The sequence below is a fragment of the Notothenia rossii genome, assembly GCF_949606895.1.
Source record: "Notothenia rossii genome assembly, chromosome: 12".
Classification (NCBI taxonomy): Eukaryota; Metazoa; Chordata; class Actinopteri; order Perciformes; family Nototheniidae; genus Notothenia; species Notothenia rossii.
Genome location: NC_136911.1, coordinates 24056060 through 24077677, shown reverse-complemented (window position 1 = coordinate 24077677; position 21618 = coordinate 24056060). Strand labels below are relative to the sequence as shown.

Sequence of the window (21618 nt, the reverse complement as noted above, 5' to 3'; positions counted from 1 at the left end):
AAAACGCTGTTTATTGGTTTAAATCCCCCCAGAACCTTTGAGGCTGCCTGCTGTTTCCGGTCGGACCTCAGACGCGGAAGGACAAAAACAAACGCGGTTCGCTTAAAAATAAAATCTTCTCCTGAAACTAAAAACGGATTAAAAACCTTTCTTCTGGCTTCAGACTGAAAGTGACTGGTTTAATTAGAGATGAAGTTCAGAGGGAAGATTATAGACGTGGCGTGTCTGAACCATTTCACCCGTAAGTAGTTGATCTTACCGGAAGAGTCTGTGGAGCTAACATGCTAACTGATGCTAACTGATGCTAACTGATGCTAACTGATAGTTTGAAATGTTTTTGTGACTTTTTTTAGATCGGTATAAAACACTATTGAGGAATTAGTTGCGAGATAAACGCTAAGGGGAATTTAATTGTGTTTTACAAAGTGAATTTGGTGTAAATATCACAATAATCTTATCATTTGGTCTGTCTCCTTATTTTTAATAAAACTACAAATGAATGCCAATAAAATCAGTTTTAGTGCATGACATAAACATGCTGCTTTTATCCCGTGTGATATATTACATGTGTGTTATATATTACATGTGTGTGATATATTACATGTGTGTTATATGTTACATGTGTGTGATATATTACATGTGTGTTATCTATTACATGTGTGTTATATATTACATGTGTGTTATATTAAGCGTACTGTTAAGTCAAATTGAAATACTAGAGATGTTAAAATGTCTTTCTGGGAACATTGGGAATATTTAATGTGAGAAAATGATGAAAATAATCACTTATAATAAATATAATAGTCTCTTTAAATTGGATTTGACAGTAAACCTCTTCCTGTTGTACAAACACAAACTATTTAGCTTTTAATTCAGATATAAAGCAGATAAATGAGACTGCAAACAGCATTTTTCTACATTTTTGCAAGAATCACAGAAGATTGAAAATTATGTTATTCACTTTTTCCATTTTAAAATAATGTAATCTTTGACCAAAAAAAATCAAAAGATGAATCAAACACACACACACACACACACACACACACACACACACACACACACACACACACACACACACACACACACACACACACACACACACACACACACACACACACACACACACACACACACACACACACACACACAAACACACTGACTGACTGACTGACTGACTGACTGACTGACTGACTGACTGACTCTCTCTCTCTCTCTCTCACTCACTCTCAGACATCACTCTGCTCCGTTGTAAAAGGGTTTCAAAAAGTGACTTCTGTCGTTCATATTCATATGATATTATATAACACCTGATTCAGAGTTAGTATTAGTGCTTTGATGAGTATCTCCTCCTCCTCCTCCTCCTCCTCCTCCTCCTCCTCCTCCTCCTCCTTCTCCTCCTCCTCCTCCTTAGGTGTGATCACCACCATCTCCAAGCTGACGAAGATGTGTGTTCTTCGTCTGACTCCACAAAACCTTTTCTTCGTCCTCTCTGGAAAAGTTGCAAATGGCGGCGTGAGCATGTGGTGTGAACTCTCTCAGGTGAGACGTCCTCAGTGTCCTCTGTGACTTAAAGTGAACCTATCATGCTATATGTTAATAATATAGTGTAGGACCATACCTATATGAGGCATATTTATACTTTTTATTTTTCAAAATACCAAACAGATCATGCATTTTAGCCATTCCTCATTTCTCTCAATGTAACACTGTCTTTGCATCATGGGCTGATTCTGTGAGAACAGCACCATCTACAGGCCTGGCATATGTACTACAGCGTCTCCAGCGCTTTCCAACGGCAATGTCCGTGGCTGTCTCCTCCTGATTGGTGGAGTTGGCCCAATAGCCGTAGAGCCACTTCTGTGACGTCATAGAAGTGTTCAAATCTGGATCAGTCTGTATCAGATCTGTTGCAGCCCCTTTTTAAGAGATTTGGGTACGGAGGAAAATAGAGAGGGTTGTGTTTTCTGACACTTGGTGAGTTCCCTGGAACACCGGGGACACATGTTCATGTAGAGAGGACGTACAAAAGTGCACTCTGGATCTCTCTTCTACATCACCATGTGTTTCCGGTGTGTCCCCAGTGTGTCCCCATGTGTCCCCGGTGTGTCAGGAGACTCTCAAAGTGATGTCTCTTCTACATCACTATGTGTCCCCATGTGTACCCGGTGTGTCCCCGGTGTGTCCCGGTGTGTCCCCGGTGTGTCAGGAGACTCACTAAGTGATGCCTTCTCTACATCACCATGTATCACCGGTGTGTCCCCGGTGTGTCAGGAGACTCACTAAGTAATGTCTCTTCTACATCACCATGTGTCCCCGGTGTGTCCCCGGTGTGTCCCCGGTGTGTCCCCGGTGTGTCAGGAGACTCAAAGTGTCAGGAAATAGACCCCTCTCTCTTCTCCTCCGTACCCACATCTCTAAAAACGTGGAACAACGGAGCTGATCCAGATTTGCTGCATCATGACCACATTACTAAAATGTGGGCGGGCTTTACCCCCACGGGCCAATCAGAAACGTTGCTGTCAGAAACAATGAGACTTGTTCTGAAGTAATATGGTCTGTGTTTACATTAGCATGCTAACACTCAGAGCTAACCTGTACTGGAGAGAGTGTGTGAAGAAGCAGGAAATCAAAAGGAAGTCACCTTGAGGTAAACCTGAGAGAGAGAGAGAGTTTGAGCTCCATCCTGTTTCAGAGAGAATGCTTGATCTTTTTTATATATACCTGAGTCCTAGAACCCATCCATCTTCTCCGCTTCTCCGTGGTCGGGTCTCGGGGGTATCAGTTCCAGCAGAGAGCCCCAAACGTTCCTTTCCCCTCAGCAACCAGCTCTGACTGGGGGGTCCCAAGGCGCTCCCAGGCCAGAGAAGAGATATAATCCCTCCACCTGGTCCTAGGTCTACCCCTCGGTCTCCTCCCAGCTGGACGTGCCTGGAACACCTAGGGAGGCGCCCAGGTGGCATCCTAACTAGGTAGCATCCTTACTAGGTGGCATCCTTACTAGGTAGCATCCTTACTAGGTGGCATCCTTACTAGGTGCCCGAACCACCTCAACTGGCTCCTTTGCACCTATAATGTGTGCCTGAAAACAGCATAATAGGAGACCTTTAGGTGAAACTGTAATCTGAGTTTTTAATCTTAACTGTATTGTAATATTATATTTGAACTGTGCTATGTATTCTTGTTTTGATCTGAAGTTAAATCATGTGCTGTGCTTGTTTGTGTGATGGAGACGATGCAATGTGTTAGTGTTTGTTGATTGTTACCTCCCTCAGGGCTGCAGATGGAATGAGCTATTAGCTCTAATCTGGCGTATTTCATCCTTTCTCTTTTCTGAGATGAATGTATTTGTTTGCCCGGTCCTTTATTCCCTCCTCCTCCTCCTCCTCCTCCTCCTCCTCCTCCTCCTCCTCCTCCTGCAGGAGAACTTCTTCGATGAGTTCCAGATGGAGGGCGTCTCCCCGGAGGATAACGAGATCTGTCTGGAGGTGACTCCGGAGAATCTGTCCCGCGCTCTGAAGACGGTGCAGAACGCTAAAGCTGTGAAGGTGAAGCTGACCAAGAAGCACTGTCCCTGCTTAACCATCGCTGCAGAGCTGGTGAGGAGATTAACATGAACCCACTGGAGATTAACGTGAACTCACTGGAGATTAGCGTGAACCCACTAGAGATTAACGTGAACTCACTGGAGATTAGCGTGAACTCACTGGAGATTAGCGTGAACTCACTGGAGATTAGCGTGAACCCACTAGAGATTAACGTGAACTCACTGGAGATTAGCGTGAACTCACTAGAGATTAACGTGAACTCACTGGAGATTAGCGTGAACTCACTGGAGATTAGCGTGAACTCACTGGAGATTAACGTGAACTCACTGGAGATTAGCGTGAACTCACTGGAGATTAGCGTGAACTCACTGGAGATTAGCGTGAACTCACTGGAGATTAACGTGAACTCACTGGAGATTAGCGTGAACTCACTGGAGATTAACGTGAACTCACTGGAGATTAGCGTGAACTCACTGGAGATTAACGTGAACTCACTGGAGATTAACGTGAACTCACTGGAGATTAACATGAACTCACTGGAGATTAACATGAACTCACTGGAGATTAGCGATTAACATGAACTCTCTGGAGATTAACGTGAACTCTCTGGAGATTAGCGTGAACTCACTGGAGATTAGCGTGAACTCACTGGAGATTAGCGTGAACTCACTGGAGATTAGCGTGAACTCAGTGGAGATTAACGTGAACTCACTGGAGATTAGGGTGAACTCACTGGAGATTAGCGTGAACTCAGTGGAGATTAACGTGAACTCACTGGAGATTAGGGTGAACTCACTGGAGATTAACGTGAACTCACTGGAGATTAGCGTGAACTCACTGGAGATTAACGTGAACTCACTGGAGATTAACGTGAACTCACTGGAGATTAACGTGAACTCACTGGAGATTAACGTGAACTCACTGGAGATTAGCGTGAACTCACTGGAGATTAACGTGAACTCACTGGAGATTAGAGATTAACATGAACTCTCTGGAGATTAGCGTGAACTCTCTGGAGATTAACGTGAACTCACTGGAGATTAACGTGAACTCTCTGGAGATTAACGTGAACTCACTGGAGATTAACGTGAACTCACTGGAGATTAGCGTGAACTCACTGGAGATTAACGTGAACTCACTGGAGATTAACGTGAACTCACTGGAGATTAACGTGAACTCTCTGGAGATTAACGTGAACTCACTGGAGATTAACGTGAACTCACTGGAGATTAGCGTGAACTCACTGGAGATTAACGTGAACTCACTGGAGATTAACGTGAACTCACTGGAGATTAGCGTGAACTCACTGGAGATTAGCGTGAACTCACTGGAGATTAACGTGAACTCACTGGAGATTAACGTGAACTCACTGGAGATTAACGTGAACTCACTGGAGATTAGCGTGAACTCACTGGAGATTAGCGTGAACTCACTGGAGATTAGCGTGAACTCACTGGAGATTAGAGATTAACATGAACTCTCTGGAGATTAGCGTGAACTCACTGGAGATTAACGTGAACTCACTAGAGATTAACGTGAACTCACTGGAGATTAGGGTGAACTCACTGGAGATTAACGTGAACTCACTGGAGATTAACGTGAACTCACTGGAGATTAACGTGAACTCACTGGAGATTAGCGTGAACTCACTGGAGATTAACGTGAACTCACTAGAGATTAACGTGAACTCACTGGAGATTAGGGTGAACTCACTGGAGATTAACGTGAACTCACTGGAGATTAGAGATTAACATGAACTCTCTGGAGATTAGCGTGAACTCACTGGAGATTAACGTGAACTCACTAGAGATTAACGTGAACTCACTGGAGATTAGGGTGAACTCACTGGAGATTAACGTGAACTCACTGGAGATTAGCGTGAACTCACTGGAGATTAGCGTGAACTCACTGGAGATTAGCGTGAACTCACTGGAGATTAACGTGAACTCACTGGAGATTAACGTGAACTCACTGGAGATTAACGTGAACTCACTGGAGATTAGCGTGAACTCACTGGAGATTAACGTGAACTCACTGGAGATTAACGTGAACTCACTGGAGATTAACGTGAACTCACTGGAGATTAGCGTGAACTCACTGGAGATTAACGTGAACTCACTGGAGATTAGCGTGAACTCACTGGAGATTAACGTGAACTCACTGGAGATTAACGTGAACTCACTGGAGATTAACGTGAACTCACTGGAGATTAACGTGAACTCACTGGAGATTAGCGTGAACTCACTGGAGATTAACGTGAACTCACTGGAGATTAGCGTGAACTCACTGGAGATTAGCGTGAACTCACTGGAGATTAACGTGAACTCACTAGAGATTAACGTGAACTCACTGGAGATTAACGTGAACTCACTGGAGATTAACGTGAACTCACTGGAGATTAACGTGAACTCACTGGAGATTAGCGTGAACTCACTGGAGATTAACATGTTAGAAAGGGTTTGAAGAGAAGTTGTTGCTGAGAAAAGGTCTAAATATTACGTTGAGTTATAATACATGTATAGAGTCCCTGTCCCCTCTCCTGTGGTGTCCCCTCTCCTGTGGTGTCCCCTCTCCTGTGGTGTCCCCTCTCCTGGTGTGTCCCCTCTCCTGTACTGTCCCCTTTCCTGTGGTGTCCCCTCTCCTGGTGTGTCCTCTCTCCTGGTGTGTCCCCTCTCCTGGTGTGTCCCCTCTCCTTTGGTGTCCCCTCTCCTGGTGTGTCCCCTCCCCTGGTGTGTCCCCTCTCCTGTAGTGTCCCCTCTCCTGGTGTGTCCCCTCTCCTGGTGTGTCCTCTCTCCTGGTGTGTTCCCTCTCCTGTGGTGTCCCCTCTCCTGGTGTGTCCCCTCTCCTGGTGTGTCCCCTCTCCTGTGGTGTCCCCTCTCCTGGTGTGTCCCCTCTCCTGGTGTGTCCCCTCTCCTGTGGTGTCCCCTCTCCTGTGGTGTCCCCTCTCCTGGTGTGTCCCCTCTCCTGGTGTGTCCTCTCTCCTGGTGTGTCCCCTCTCCTGTGGTGTCCCCTCTCCTGGTGTGTCCCCTCTCCTGGTGTGTCCCCTCTCCTGGTATGTCCCCTCTCCTGGTGTGTCCTCTCTCCTGGTGTGTCCTCTCTCCTGGTGTGTCCCCTCTCCTGGTGTGTCCCCTCTCCTGGTGTGTCCCCTCTCACTAACCTGTGTTGTTCTAGCCGACCCTCTCCAGCGTGAGTCGGGTCGTGACCCACGACGTCCCGGTGGAGGTGATTCCTCGGAGACTCTGGCACGAGTTCAAAGAACCCAGCATGCCCGACTTCCACGTGAGTCTGACGTGTCCTCTGCTCTCCTGAGACAGAGCAAAGAGTTATTCAGATGAGGGAAGACGTGTTGCTACGTGTCCTCTTGTGTCCTCAGGTAAGCATCTACCTTCCTCCTCTGAAGACGATGAAGAACGTGATCGACAGGATGAAGAACCTCTCTAACTTTCTGGTACTTTCAAACTTCTCCCTCGTTACAGTTTGGTAAAGTTCTCAACAATGTGAATCCAGAGGGGACAAAGTGCTGTCCATCAAACAGCAGAGGGGACAAAGTGCTGTCCATCAAACAGCAGAGGGGACAAAGGGCTGTCCATCAAACAGCAGAGGGGACAAAGGGCTGTCCATCAAACAGCAGAGGGGACAAAGTGCTGTCCATCAAACAGCAGAGGGGACAAAGTGCTGTCCATCAAACAGCAGAGGGGACAAAGGGCTGTCCATCAAACAGCAGAGGGGACAAAGTGCTGTCCATCAAACGGCAGAGGGGACAAAGGGCTGTCCATCAAACAGCAGAGGGGACAAAGGGCTGTCCATCAAACAGCAGAGGGGACAAAGGGCTGTCCATCAAACAGCAGAGGGGACAAAGTGCTGTCCATCAAACGGCAGAGGGGACAAAGGGCTGTCCATCAAACAGCAGAGGGGACAAAGGGCTGTCCATTAAACAGCAGAGGGGACAAAGGGCTGTCCATCAAACAGCAGAGGGGACAAAGTGCTGTCCATCAAACAGCAGAGGGGACAAAGGGCTGTCCATCAAACAGCAGAGGGGACAAAGGGCTGTCCATCAAACAGCAGAGGGGACAAAGGGCTGTCCATCAACACATGTATAAAAAGCAGCATGAATACATTCAGACAAAAAGAAACAAATCTGAAGCACAAGACAATGAGACCAGTTAGCGTGTTGACATCTTGCTTTGAAATGGTTTGACTTGCTGAGCTGTGGGATGTTTGTTTGTTTGTTTGTTTGTGTGTTTGTTTGTGTTTATTTGACTGAACAGCACTTTGCTCTGGAGCTTTAAAGGTACGGACACACCAAGCTGATTATCGGCGTCGACACGCCCTACTCGGATCGGTGTGTCCGCACCTTTTCGGCGCAGTCGGCCAAAGGCAGTCAGGGAAATAAATCGCTCTGATTGGCTGTTCAGCTAGCGAATCAGTGCATGAGAAGAGAAACGGAAGTGAGGGACCCAAACAAACTATCAAGAAGGCAAATCTGAGATTTCATTGAACTCCAGCTCTGGACTCAGGTTGGGGAAAGCCCCGTGAGCTCCTGCTGGAGAGGGAACATGGTTCTGTTTGTTTATATCACGCAGTCTGTCTTCAGGTTGTTTCCTCTTTTGAATGATGAATACACACTACCGCCCCCTGCTGGTGAGGAGAGGTATTGCCACTCACGCATGCGCAGTTCGTACGTGCTGCTTGGCCGTCGGCTGAAGTCTTTGCGGTGTGTTCCATACTCACAACTCTGTGTGTGTGTGTGTGTGTGTGTGTGTGTGTGTGTGTGTGTGTGTGTGTGTGTGTGTGTGTGTGTGTGTGTGTGTGTGTGTGTGTGTGTGTGTGTGTGTGTGTGTGTGTGTGTGTGTGTGTGTGTGTGTGTGTGTGTGTGTGTGTGTGTGTGTGTGTGTGTGTGTGTGTGTGTGTGTGTGTGTGTGTGTGTGTGTGTGTGTAGGTGATGGAGGCGAACCTGAACGGAGAGATGAACCTGAAGATCGACACAGATCTAGTTTCTGTCACCACGCACTTCAAAGGTCTGGGGAATCCTCCCTGGGGTAAGGACATCTCAATCTCTCCTGCTGCTGCTTCATCTACATGTCTCAGTGTTTCAGGTGTTAGGTCTGTGCCCCCCCCCCCTCTCCTGCTGCTGCTTCATCTACATGTTTCAGTGTTTCAGGTGTTAGGTCTGTGCCCCCCCCCCCTCTCCTGCTGCTGCTTCATCTACATGTCTCAGTGTTTCAGGTGTTAGGTCTGTGCCCCCCCCCCCTCTCCTGCTGCTGCTTCATCTACATGTCTCAGTGTTTCAGGTGTTAGGTCTGTGCCCCCCCCCCCCCCCTCTCCTGCTGCTGCTTCATCTACATGTCTCAGTGTTTCAGGTGTTAGGTCTGTGTGCCCCCCCCCCCTCTCCTGCTGCTGCTTCATCTACATGTCTCAGTGTTTCAGGTGTTAGGTCTGTGCCCCCCCCCCCCCCTCTCCTGCTGCTGCTTCATCTACATGTCTCAGTGTTTCAGGTGTTAGGTCTGTGCCCCCCCCCCCCTCTCCTGCTGCTGCTTCATCTACATGTCTCAGTGTTTCAGGTGTTAGGTCTGTGCCCCCCCCCCCCCCCCTCTCCTGCTGCTGCTTCATCTACATGTCTCAGTGTTTCAGGTGTTAGGTCTGTGCCCCCCCCCCCCTCTCCTGCTGCTGCTTCATCTACATGTCTCAGTGTTTCAGGTGTTAGGTCTGTGTGCCCCCCCCCCTCTCCTGCTGCTGCTTCATCTACATGTCTCAGTGTTTCAGGTGTTAGGTCTGTGTGCCCCCCCCCCCCTCTCCTGCTGCTGCTTCATCTACATGTCTCAGTGTTTCAGGTGTTAGGTCTGTGTGCCCCCCCCCCCCTCTCCTGCTGCTGCTTCATCTACATGTCTCAGTGTTTCAGGTGTTAGGTCTGTGTGCCCCCCCCCCCCCTCTCCTGCTGCTGCTTCATCTACATGTCTCAGTGTTTCAGGTGTTAGGTCTGTGCCCCCCCCCCCTCTCCTGCTGCTGCTTCATCTACATGTCTCAGTGTTTCAGGTGTTAGGTCTGTGCCCCCCCCCCCTCTCCTGCTGCTGCTTCATCTACATGTCTCAGTGTTTCAGGTGTTAGGTCTGTGCCCCCCCCCCCCTCTCCAGCTGCTGCTTCATCTACATGTCTCAGTGTTTCAGGTGTTAGGTCTGTGTGCCCCCCCCCCCCCTCTCCTGCTGCTGCTTCATCTACATGTCTCAGTGTTTCAGGTGTTAGGTCTGTGCCCCCCCCCCTCTCCTGCTGCTGCTTCATCTACATGTCTGTGTTTCAGGTGTTAGGTCTGTGTGCCCCCCCCCCCCCCTCTCCTGCTGCTGCTTCATCTACATGTCTCAGTGTTTCAGGTGTTAGGTCTGTGTGCCCCCCCCCCCCCTCTCCTGCTGCTGCTTCATCTACATGTCTCAGTGTTTCAGGTGTTAGGTCTGTGCCCCCCCCCTCTCCTGCTGCTGCTTCATCTACATGTCTCAGTGTTTCAGGTGTTAGGTCTGTGTGGCCCCCCCCCCCTCTCCTGCTGCTGCTTCATCTACATGTCTCAGTGTTTCAGGTGTTAGGTCTGTGTGGCCCCCCCCCCTCTCCTGCTGCTGCTTCATCTACATGTCTCAGTGTTTCAGGTGTTAGGTCTTTGTGCCCCCCCCCCCCCCTCTCCTGCTGCTGCTTCATCTACATGTCTCAGTGTTTCAGGTGTTAGGTCTGTGCCCCCCCCCACCTCTCCTGCTGCTGCTTCATCTACATGTCTCAGTGTTTCAGGTGTTAGGTCTGTGTGCCCCCCCCCCCCTCTCCTGCTGCTGCTTCATCTACATGTCTCAGTGTTTCAGGTGTTAGGTCTGTGTGCCCCCCCCCCCCCCTCTCCTGCTGCTGCTTCATCTACATGTCTCAGTGTTTCAGGTGTTAGGTCTGTGTGTCCCCCCCCCCCCCCCCTCTCCTCCAGGGGATGAATTAGTAGTGTTTCAGTGTTTCAGGTGTTATCTAATGTCTGTGTGCCCCTCTCTCTCCTCCAGGGGATGAAGCCTCTCAGCAGGGGGGTCCCTCTCAGAGCAGAGACCCAGAAACCATGTCTCAGACTCGGGTAGACATCAGGAAGCTGCAGCAGTTCCTCATGGGTCAGCAGGTCAACCCCAGCAAGGCCATGTGCAGTAAGACCACCACCCTGTATTATGATAATAACAACTGAGACTCGTGCTCTAACACAGTGGGGCAAAAAGTATCTGGTCAGCCACCAATTGTTCAAGTTCTCCCACTTAGAAAGATGAGAGGTCTGTAATGTTCATCCTAGGTATACCTCAACTATGAGAGACAGAATGAGAAAAAGAAAATCCAGAAAATCACATTGTCTGATTTTTAAAGACTTTATTTGTAAATGATGGAAAATAAGTATTTGGTCAAAAACAAAAGTTCATCTCAATACTTAGTTATAAACCCTTTGTTGGCAATGACAGAGGTCAAACGCTTTCTGTAAGTCTTCACAAGGTTTTCACTGTTGCTGGTATTTAGGCCAATTCCTCCATGCAGATCTCCTCTAGAGCAGTGATGCTTTGGGGCTGTCGCTAGGCAACACGGACTTTCAACTCCCTCCAAAGATTTTCTATGGGGTTGAGATCTGGAGACTAGCTAGGCCACTCCAGGACCTTGAAATGCTTCTTACGAAGCCCCTCCTTCGTTGCCCGGGCGGTGTGTTTGGGATCATTGTCATGCTGAAAGACCCAGCCACGTTTCATCTTCAATGCCCTTGCCGATGGAAGGAGGTTGTCACTCAAAATCTCACGATGCATGGCCCCATTCATTCTTTCCTTTACACGGATCAGTGGTCCTGGTCCCTTTGCAGAACAACAGCCCCAAAGCATGATGTCCCCCCCCCCCATGTTTCACAGTAGGTGTTCTTTGGATGCAACTCAGCATTCTTTCTCCTCCAAACACGTCTAGTTGAGTTTTTACCAAAAAGTTCTATTTTGGTTTCATCTGACCACATGACATTCTCCCAATCCTCTTCTGGATCATCTAAATGCTCTCTAGCAAACTTCAGACGGGCCTGGACATGTCCTGGCTTAAGCAGGGGGACACGTCTGGCACTGCAGGATCTGAGTCCCTGGCGGCGTAGTGTGTTACTGATGGTAGCCTTTGTTACTTTGGTCCCAGCTCTCTGCAGGTCATGGACTAGGTCCCCCCGTGTGGTTCTGGGATCTTTGCTCACCGTTCTTGTTTCTCATCTTGACCCCACGGGGTGAGATCTTGCGTGGAGCCCCAGATGGAGGGAGATTATCAGTGGTCTTGTATGTCTTCCATTTTCTAATAATTGCTCCCACAGTTGATTTCTTCACACCGAGCTGCTTACCTATTGCAGATTCAGTCTTCCCAGCCTGGTGCAGGTCTACCATTTAGTTTCTGGTGTCCTTTGACAGCTCTCTGGTCTTGGCCATAGTGGAGTTTGGAGTGTGACTGTTTGAGGTTGTGGACAGGTGTCTTTTATTCTGATAACGAGTTCAAACAGGTGCCATTAATACAGTTAACAAGTGGAGGACAGAGGAGGCTCTGAAAGAAGAAGTTACAGGTCTGTGAGAGACAGACATCTTGTTTGTTTGTTATTGACCAAATACTTATTTTACCGAGGAATTTACCAATTAATTCATTAAAAATCCTACAATGTGATTTCCTGGATTCTTTCCCCCCCATTCTGTCTCTCATAGTTGAAGTGTACCTAGGATGAACATTACAGACCTCTCATCTTTTTAAGTGGGAGAACTTGAACAATTGGTGGCTGACTCAATACTTTTTTTCCCCACTGTATGTAGTCCTTTGTGACCCTGCAGAGACCAGGTTCACATGTAGTCCTTTGTGACCCTGCAGAGACTCTGTTCACATGTAGTCCTTTGTGACCCTGCAGAGACCAGGTTCACATGTAGTCCTTTGTGACCCTGCAGAGACTCCGTTCACATGTAGTCCTTTGTGACCCTGCAGAGACCAGGTTCACATGTAGTCCTTTGTGACCCTGCAGAGACTCTGTTCACATGTAGTCCTTTGTGACCCTGCAGAGACCAGGTTCACATGTAGTCCTTTGTGACCCTGCAGAGACCAGGTTCACATGTAGTCCTTTGTGACCCTGCAGAGACCAGGTTCACATGTAGTCCTTTGTGACCCTGCAGAGACTCAGTTCACATGTAGTCCTTTGTGACCCTGCAGAGACCAGGTTCACATGTAGTCCTTTGTGACCCTGCAGAGACCAGGTTCACATGTAGTCCTTTGTGACCCTGCAGAGACCAGGTTCACATGTAGTCCTTTGTGACCTAGATAAGGGAAACTTTGCAATACGGCCTTTAACACACTCTTTAATTTAGAGATGTCCCGTTTCTCTGAGCTATTCAAAGATGTGTAAAAGACCCTTCAGGTGCAGAATGAACCCGGCCCGTTCTCTACACAATATTTGAGTGAAAAAGAACTAAAATCCCAAAACAATCATTTCTGCTTCCTTTACGTCCCTGGAAAGTATCACAAGGGGAACTCAGCAGCTCGCCCTTTAACACACTGTGTAATGTACAGGTCTCTGCTCCTCGGGTTAAGCGTTCCTCCTCCTTCCCCTCAGATATCGTGCACGAGCGGGTGGTGCACCTCATCCTGCTGCACGAGGACGTGTCGCTGCAGTACTTCATCCCGGCTGTGGCGTAGGAACTCTGCAGGAAGCCTCGTCGCTCTGTGAAGCCGGGGATAAACCCGTGTTCCCCAGCGTGGAACAAAGACCCCTCAAAAGAGGAAGAACTCTGAGGGTCTTTGGGACGTTTTAAAGACACTGAAGCTGGAAGACGGGACTCCAGAGAAGAGGAAGGAAGGGCGGTAAATACACGATTTATAACGGAGGGTTTAGTTTGAAAAGGAGTTCAGATTGGCGTTAAATGTGTTACAAATATATCTGTTTCTTCCGCAGCAAAGTAACGCCCGTCCACAAACCTCCATGTGATATTTAGTACAGTTTTATTTATTTTTCTACCAGATATCTTGATGCTAAATCCTCCAGAAATGTTCATTAAATAAAAAAACATGTATTTTTTCACTTTTGTCCACATTGGGCCGTTGTGGTGCATTCAGGGCCTGTCAGAAAAATCTGAAAAACCAGTTTCAACACTTTAATGAAAGTATTAAAAGGAGGATAAACACTGATCACTGAGTCACTGATCAATACAGTCATCTGGAGCTTATTGTTGTTAATTGTAAATAAACCAGCTTTCATTTAATGAATTAAAAAAGCAGACGTGACGTTGGTTACAGAAATGACTCAAGTGAACTTTATTTTGACAGTCAAACACACCTTACATAATATCTCTCGACAGCCATGCAGTCACTCACGAACTAAACCCTAAAAACACCAACTAATCTAGAAATTGTGATTTTTTTAAATATCAAATACACGGTTTCCCACCAGAAGAAGAGAGGTGGAAAACGCTCAGAAAGAAACTGACCTATTTCCAGCTTTCTGACGTCATTCGTAGATTTGATCTATTATTAACTCTAATACTAAACGATCCCTTCAAAATAAAGACAGAAAAAAACAATTCACAAAAATCATTTTAACAGTAAATTCTAAACATGTCTGTATTTAACAAAATAAAAGCACTGTCAGTTCTTCTGTTCGCACAAAAAGTGAATTTTCTTCAAAATAAAAGCACCTAGACTTATTTCAGTTATTGTGCTTATCCATTCAGTGGGTGTCTTTCAAAATAAAAGCACCCAGTTCTTGTGTTTACCCAAAACACTGAGTGTCCTTCAAAATAAAAGCACCTAGACTTATTTCAGTTATTGTGCTTACCCATTCAGTGGGTGTCTTTCAAAATAAAAGCACCCAGTTCTTGTGTTTACCCAAAACACTGAGTGTCCTTCAAAATAAAAGCACCTAGACTTATTTATTTTCTTACGTTTACCCATACAGTGAATTCCCTTCAAAATAAAAGCACCCAGTTCTTGTGTTTACCCAAAGCAGTGCGTGTCCTTCAAAATAAAAGCACCTAGTTCTTGTGTTTACCCAAAGCAGTGCGTGTCCTTCAAAATAAAAGCACCCAGTTCTTGTGTTTACCCAAAGCAGTGCGTGTCCTTCAAAATAAAAGCACCCAGTTCTTGTGTTTACCCAAAGCAGTGCGTGTCCTTCAAAATAAAAGCACCCAGTTCTTGTGTTTACCCAAAACAGTGCGTGTCCTTCAAAATAAAAGCACCTAGACTTATTTCAGTTCCTGTGTTAACCCAAAAAGTGTCCTTCAAAATAAAATACTGATCTTTAGTCTTTATGTAAATACATCACTCTAAAACTTTATACAAAACTTACGATTATAGGATGTTTATTAATCAATAACTTAAACCTGGACTTTGATGACACTTTCTTTAAAGTTTTAATAATGGTAAAGCTTTATAAAATACTCCTTTTTATATATATATCTCACTACACAGATTTAAAACAGAACATGGAGATTTGCTACTTTCTTTTTTTAAATATCGTATTAAAGTGAATATTTTTGAACATTGAAGGACTTTAAATGTTTTTGGGCATTTTATTAATATATGGAAGTCTTCACAGCTCCAGGTATAATCTTTATTTAATGCATCAGCCTTTTGTCACTTAACTCCACTTCATTAAGGGTTCATTAAACCTTTAATATTTCCCCAAAAACAACCAAACATACCAGTGAGCCAAGTTCACATGAAAAATGAGAATACACGATATATAACAGATTATTTCAAGTCCAGAACACAGAAAATACTCCTTTTTATCTATCTATCTATCTATCTAACTCACTACACAGATTTGAAAACAGAACACGGAGATTTGCTGCTTTCTTTCTTTAAATATCTTAAAGTGAATATTTTGGGACATTGAATGACTTTAAATGGACACGTTATGCATATCCTGTGAGTTGCAGCTCTAGTGGAAGTCTTCAGAGTCTTTATTGAATGCATCAGCCTTTTGTACCAACAGCCTCTCATGTTGAACACTCCACTTCATTAAGGGTTAATTAAACCTTCAGTATTTCCCCCAAAAGGCACCGTCGAGACGTTACAGATTTACAAACCTCTCCAACATGCAAACACCGTGAAAAAGAAAAGTGAACGATATATAAATCTGCTGATTTCTGAATGAAGTCCCTCCTCCTGATTCTTCAGTAACTTGGACTCCACGTCTTTAGTGAATATTTTGGGACATCTCCGGATTTCAAATGGACATTTTTCACTGTTTTCTGACATTTTATTAATATATGGAAGTGTTCAAAGGTCCAGGTAGTGTGTACTTATTTAATGCATCAGCCTTTTGTTCCAACAGCCTCTCACTTTGAGCACTTCACTTCATTAAGGGTCAATTCAAACTTCCAGATTTCCCCAAACAAAACAACCAAAGCGTTCCATCAAGACGTTACAGATTCACCATCATGCAAAACAAGAATAAACGATATATAAATCAGCTGATTTCTGAATGCAGTCCCTCTTCCTGATCTCAGTTTTCTACGACAGCTGTTTCATATCGTACATCGGCACCTCTTCCTCCGCCTCCTCCTCGTTCTCCTTCACTGCTTTTCCCTTCCTTCCTTTGGGCGGCAACACAGGAGCTGCCTTCTGATTGGTCGCCTCATTAGTCTCCTCATTGGCTCCTTCCATGGCTCCTTCTTGGCCTTCTGCCACCGTTCTTTCCTTCTTCAACTTGGCAGGAACACTTTTGCTGATTGTCTCCTTCAGGCGTTCTCCAGATTGTCGGATTTTCTGGCGTCGTTCGGCCGTCACGATTCTTTCTCCCAGTTTGTTGACTTTGCTCCCGAGGTTCTCCCGGGTCTTGCTCATGTTAGCTTTGAAGCTCTCGATGCGAGTGAGACCGGATTTCTTAATTTTGGCCGCGGAGGATTCGGCCATTTCTTCTTCTACGACCATGTACTCCTCGTCAGACTCTGGAGGGAATTCGAATTTATCCGGTTCCACGTCTGCGGCTCTGGGGGCGGAGCCTGAAGGTTCTGCCGGTTCGATGCCCGGAGCCACCGTCTTCACTTCCTGTTCGCCCTGCAGGGGGAGACAGAGAGACGTGTGAGCAGGCTTTTTTATTACAGATCTTTTGATTTTTGTTTTATTCGTTAAACACATTAGATTTTACAACTTTTTTTATATAAATATTTAGAATTTATATTACAATTTCTTTATCTGTATTTTATTTGTTAAAAACATTTATTTATTATACAGTTTTCACAACTTTTTTATACATATTTATTTCCAAATATTATGACTTTTATTTTTTATTATTCTTTTTCAAATTTATTTAGAATTTTATTTCCAAATATATATATATTTTTTTCTTACATACTCAATACTGTGAACAATCCCCACAGGAGCACTTTGGGGTGAAGTGTCTCAGGGACACAACGACATGCTGACTGCAGTGGGGTTTGAACCTGAGCTCCCCTGATCCCAACACCAACACACAACCCACTGCACCACACGCCTCCCCAAACATTCCCATTATCTACTCCAGACATTATAACTTTTTAAAGGTCACCTATCGTGCTATTTTTAGGCAATAGCATAGGTCTCAGATTTATACAAATATATACAAAACATGTCTATGAAGTGTTTTGCTCAAAACACCAAACAGATCACCCATTCTAGCCATGCCTCATATCCCTCTATTTCACTTCCTGTTTCTAAAGTGCTGATTTGTGTATAAAGCTTTAAATAAAGAGGAGGGGTCTGAGCTCATGAGGGACCCGGCAGCTACTGTCTAAACTAAATGCTGCGGTGATGAAACATCATATCATGGATTATCAAGGATTCTCTCTGAAACAGTCTGGAGCTCAAAGGCTTTCTCTCTTGCCGGTTATACCACAAGGTGAGTTCCTTTTTACTTCCTGCTTCTTCACACACATGCTCTCCAGTACAGGTTAGCTCTGAGTGTTAGCATGATAATGTAAACACCGTCCAAAACAGTCGGGCATTGTTTCTGATATCAACGTTTCTGATTGGGCCGTGGGTCCACATTTCAGATATTACGTCATATCGGACGCAAATCTGGATCAGCTCCGTTGATGTAGAAAAGATATCAAAAAGTGCATTTTGCATGATAGGTCCCCTTCAAGTGAAATGATCACTCCAGTCAAAGCCCTTTTTGTCCTAATTTGTAGTTTAAAGCAGAGTAATACAACCGTGTATAAGCTCACAGTAATGCTAGAGGAGCTAACTGCTGCCAGGAGATATCTGCCATTAATGCTATTTATACATTTATGTGAAACTACATGAGATCTCTACACCTTGCTTTAGATATTTAAAACACTTCTCGTTGTTCTTCTCGTCAGAACGTTGAATTGTTCAGGTTTATTTCTGTCTGCGGTTTAAAGTGTGTTGTGCACTTCTGATCTCGCTCCATAAATATACTTCTGCACCTGTTTCTCTGCAGCTCAACGGGAGCTAAACTTATCAGCGGCGTAAAAAACTGGATCGTTTTCAGGACACGTCATGCATCGAGTCTGAAGAGTCACGTTACAGTGAGAGCAGACTGTGTGTGTGTGTGTGTGTGTGTGTGTGTGTGTGTGTGTGTGTGTGTGTGTGTGTGTGTGTGTGTGTGTGTGTGTGTGTGTGTGTGTGTGTGTGTGTGTGTGTGTGTGTGTGTGTGTGTGTGTGTGTGTGTGTGTGTGTGTGTGTGTGTGTGTGTGTGTGTGTGTGTGTGTCAGCAGCATAGAACCCAAATACCTGTACTTTCTACTTCTCACATGTTGAACTCAAATACCTGTACTTTCTACTTCTTACATGTTGAACTCAAATACCTGTACTTTCTACTTCTCACATGTTGAACTCAAATACCTGTACTTTCTACTTCTAACATGTTGAACCCAAATACCTGTACTTTCTACTTCTTACATGTTGAACTCAAATACCTGTACTTTCTACTTCTTACATGTTGAACTCAAATACCTGTACTTTCTACTTCTTACATGTTGAACTCAAATACCTGTACTTTCTACTTCTCACATGTTGAACTCAAATACCTGTACTTTCTACTTCTTACATGTTGAACTCAAATACCTGTACTTTCTACTTCTCACATGTTGAACACAAATACCTGTACTTTCTACTTCTCACATGTTGAACTCAAATACCTGTACTTTCTACTTCTCACATGTTGAACACAAATACCTGTACTTTCTACTTCTCACATGTTGAACTCAAATACCTGTACTTTCTACTTCTTACATGTTGAACTCAAATACCTGTACTTTCTACTTCTTACATGTTGAACTCAAATACCTGTACTTTCTACTTCTCACATGTTGAACACAAATACCTGTACTTTCTACTTCTTACATGTTGAACACAAATACCTGTACTTTCTACTTCTCACATGTTGAACTCAAATACCTGTACTTTCTACTTCTCACATGTTGAACTCAAATACCTGTACTTTCTACTTCTTACATGTTGAACACAAATACCTGTACTTTCTACTTCTTACATGTTGAACACAAATACCTGTACTTTCTACTTCTTACATGTTGAACACAAATACCTGTACTTTCTACTTCTTACATGTTGAACTCAAATACCTGTACTTTCTACTTCTTACATGTTGAACTCAAATACCTGTACTTTCTACTTCTTACATGTTGAACACAAATACCTGTACTTTCTACTTCTTACATGTTGAACTCAAATACCTGTACTTTCTACTTCTTACATGTTGAACACAAATACCTGTACTTTCTACTTCTCACATGTTGAACACAAATACCTGTACTTTCTACTTCTTACATGTTGAACTCAAATACCTGTACTTTCTACTTCTTACATGTTGAACTCAAATACCTGTACTTTCTACTTCTCACATGTTGAACTCAAATACCTGTACTTTCTACTTCTTACATGTTGAACTCAAATACCTGTACTTTCTACTTCTCTCATTTTCCAAACAGGCTGGTTCCTTTAGTCTGAATGTGTGTTTGGTGGCGTGATCATTATTATTTAGAGTCATTGCGTGCCTATTGATTTGAACACGATCCGTGTATCCATCATTTCCTGGTCTTCTCTAAAGAAGAGGGACCAATGGAAACGTTGTCATGTTGCCGTTGGTCACCATGGAAACATTCATTAGCTAACAATGACATTATTGTTCTATTAATATAAAGGGAGGTCAGGTACTCTTTAAAACAGCTGCTAGTTATGGGTACTTTTTACTGAAGTACATTTCAAAGCCTCTTTACTTTGACTTGAGTAAAGAAGTTTAGTCAATACTTCTACTTTCACCAGAGTATTTTCAAACATGAGTATCTGTACTTCTACTTGAGTAAAGGATGTACTTTTACCCTCCCTCCAGCAGGGTCATCGGCCCATTTGACCCCGTGACCCTAACCCCCTGAGAGGGTTTCCTCACCACAGAAGCAGGTCAGAAGGGCTGCAGCATGTTAGCGTTGTGATTGATTCTCTGTGAGTTTCAGACGGAGAGTCAGAGCTATATTAGGACCGACGGTTCTCACTCAGAATAACCCTCAGCTGGCTCCGTCACTTACAGTCCACATCATAACCTGCACATTGTAAACGGGGTTCGAAGAGCGGGGACAATCTGGATTTCTGATGCATTTATAGCCATAAAGATATCTAAATCCCAGCGTAACCTCATCTTTCTCCACTTGAAACCACGTGGGGATTGCAATGTGCAGATATTGTCAAATAAGGAACATTTTAACCCTATTTTGAGTCTTTTTAATAAGCTTTATTACATGGCTTAGTTGAATACTCGATTCTGATTGGTCAATTCAGAACACGTGACACGTTGTTGATCCAGAACAGACAGACCGCTGTCAAGCACTTATTGACCGTTGTTAAGGACGCTCACATCTGCAGAAAGAAGTCCGTTCGATTTAACTGTATACAGTTTGGCCGAAAAGCTTTTCTAACTGACAAGACAAGAGCGACAAGAAATCAGCGGAGAAGTAACGGGGCAGAAACCCTCCTTTTTACGCAGCGGTCCAGACATAGAGATCAGACGGCGACAGAGTGCAGTTCCTTTGGCATCAGGGCAGGGATATCTAGATACTTTCCAAGCTTTGACATCATGAATTGTGCAACTTTTAAAGCAAGCAGCGATGTTTTCAAATCCGTAATCAAAAAGCTCCTCGAAAACGCTATGGAAGCAGTTCCTGCTGACTACGTTAGTTCAAACAGTAACAACGGACTATTTTTCTTAGCGGATGCATGTCAATTTAAATCAATACAATCGTTTTCTAAATCCATAAAAGCATTTCAATTAATATTGGGAGTCATGTCGTTACTTCGTTGAGAATGTGGCCGTGTGATGAGCGGGATAATGTGCAGCGACTCGGTCACTATGGGGAAAAGAACACCGACCGGCAGATCAGGAGCCGGACGCCGAGCGGAGGGATCTAGATCTGCATGAAGGCACATTATCCCTTACTTAGCATCCAACACTAAACCAACGTGGCATGCATTAGCACCAGCTGAGACCCTCTACATGACATCACAGAAACTAAACCACACCCACAGATACCCCTGCACTTCGTCCCAGTGCTAACGGGCTCATTTCCATATATCACAGCGTTAGCATCTTAGCTTCCTAAAGCTATCCTGGTCAAAGCCTGGCTCCCCCAGGACGGACAGACGTGCTGTTCTACATCCTCCAAATATAAAACATGGACTGGACGTAACGGGTTAGGGTCTTCAGGCACAGACAATGTTTTTATAAGTGAGTTCAGCCTCTGCATGTTAAAGTAGGGTTAGGGTCTTCGTGTGTTGGGTTAGGGTTAGGGTCTTCGTGTGTTGGGTTAGGGTTAGGGTCCTTGTGTGTTGGGTTGGGGTTAGGGTCCTTGTGTGTTGGGTTAGGGTTAGGGTCTTTGTGTGTTGGGTTTGGGTTAGGGTCTTTGTGTGTTGGGTTAGGGTTAGGGTCTTTGTGTGTTGGGTTAGGGTTAGGGTCTTTGTGTGTTGGGTTTGGGTTAGGGTCTTTGTGTGTTGGGTTGGGGTTAGGGTCTTTGTGTGTTGGGTTAGGGTTAGGGTCTTTGTGTGTTGGGTTAGGGTTAGGGTCCTTGTGTGTTGGGTTAGG

At 44.9% G+C, this 21618-nt stretch overlaps 2 protein-coding genes across 2 annotated transcripts in view; one reads left to right on the top strand and one right to left on the bottom strand.

Moving 5' to 3' along the window:
- The first annotated feature begins 51 nt into the window (after window positions 1-51).
- hus1 (HUS1 checkpoint clamp component) lies at window positions 52-15569 on the top strand. The gene is made up of 8 exons (XM_079662123.1): window positions 52-241; window positions 1412-1539; window positions 3420-3596; window positions 6717-6824; window positions 6919-6993; window positions 8485-8584; window positions 10565-10699; window positions 13141-15569. Exons 1-8 carry the CDS (start codon window positions 190-192, stop codon window positions 13221-13223), a joined length of 858 nt encoding a protein of 285 aa, XP_079518249.1. The 5' UTR covers window positions 52-189; the 3' UTR covers window positions 13224-15569.
- Window positions 13815-21618, bottom strand: part of cavin4b (caveolae associated protein 4b) — a 12307-nt gene continuing 4503 nt past the window's right edge. The window contains exon 2 of the mRNA XM_079662120.1: window positions 13815-16583. Coding sequence (XP_079518246.1) covers window positions 16038-16583 — 546 coding nt within the window. The 3' untranslated portion in view covers window positions 13815-16037. The remainder of the gene's footprint in view (window positions 16584-21618) is intronic.

Excerpts from the sequence above, each read along its gene's own strand:
- hus1 (XM_079662123.1), top strand. The coding sequence starts at position 190 with ATGAAGTTCAGAGGGAAGATTATAGACGTGGCGTGTCTGAACCATTTC. Across the intron at positions 242-1,411 it reads GTGTCTGAACCATTTCACCC|GTGTGATCACCACCATCTCC; the intron begins GTAAGTAGTTGA and ends CCTCCTCCTTAG. Across the intron at positions 3,597-6,716 it reads TAACCATCGCTGCAGAGCTG|CCGACCCTCTCCAGCGTGAG; the intron begins GTGAGGAGATTA and ends GTGTTGTTCTAG.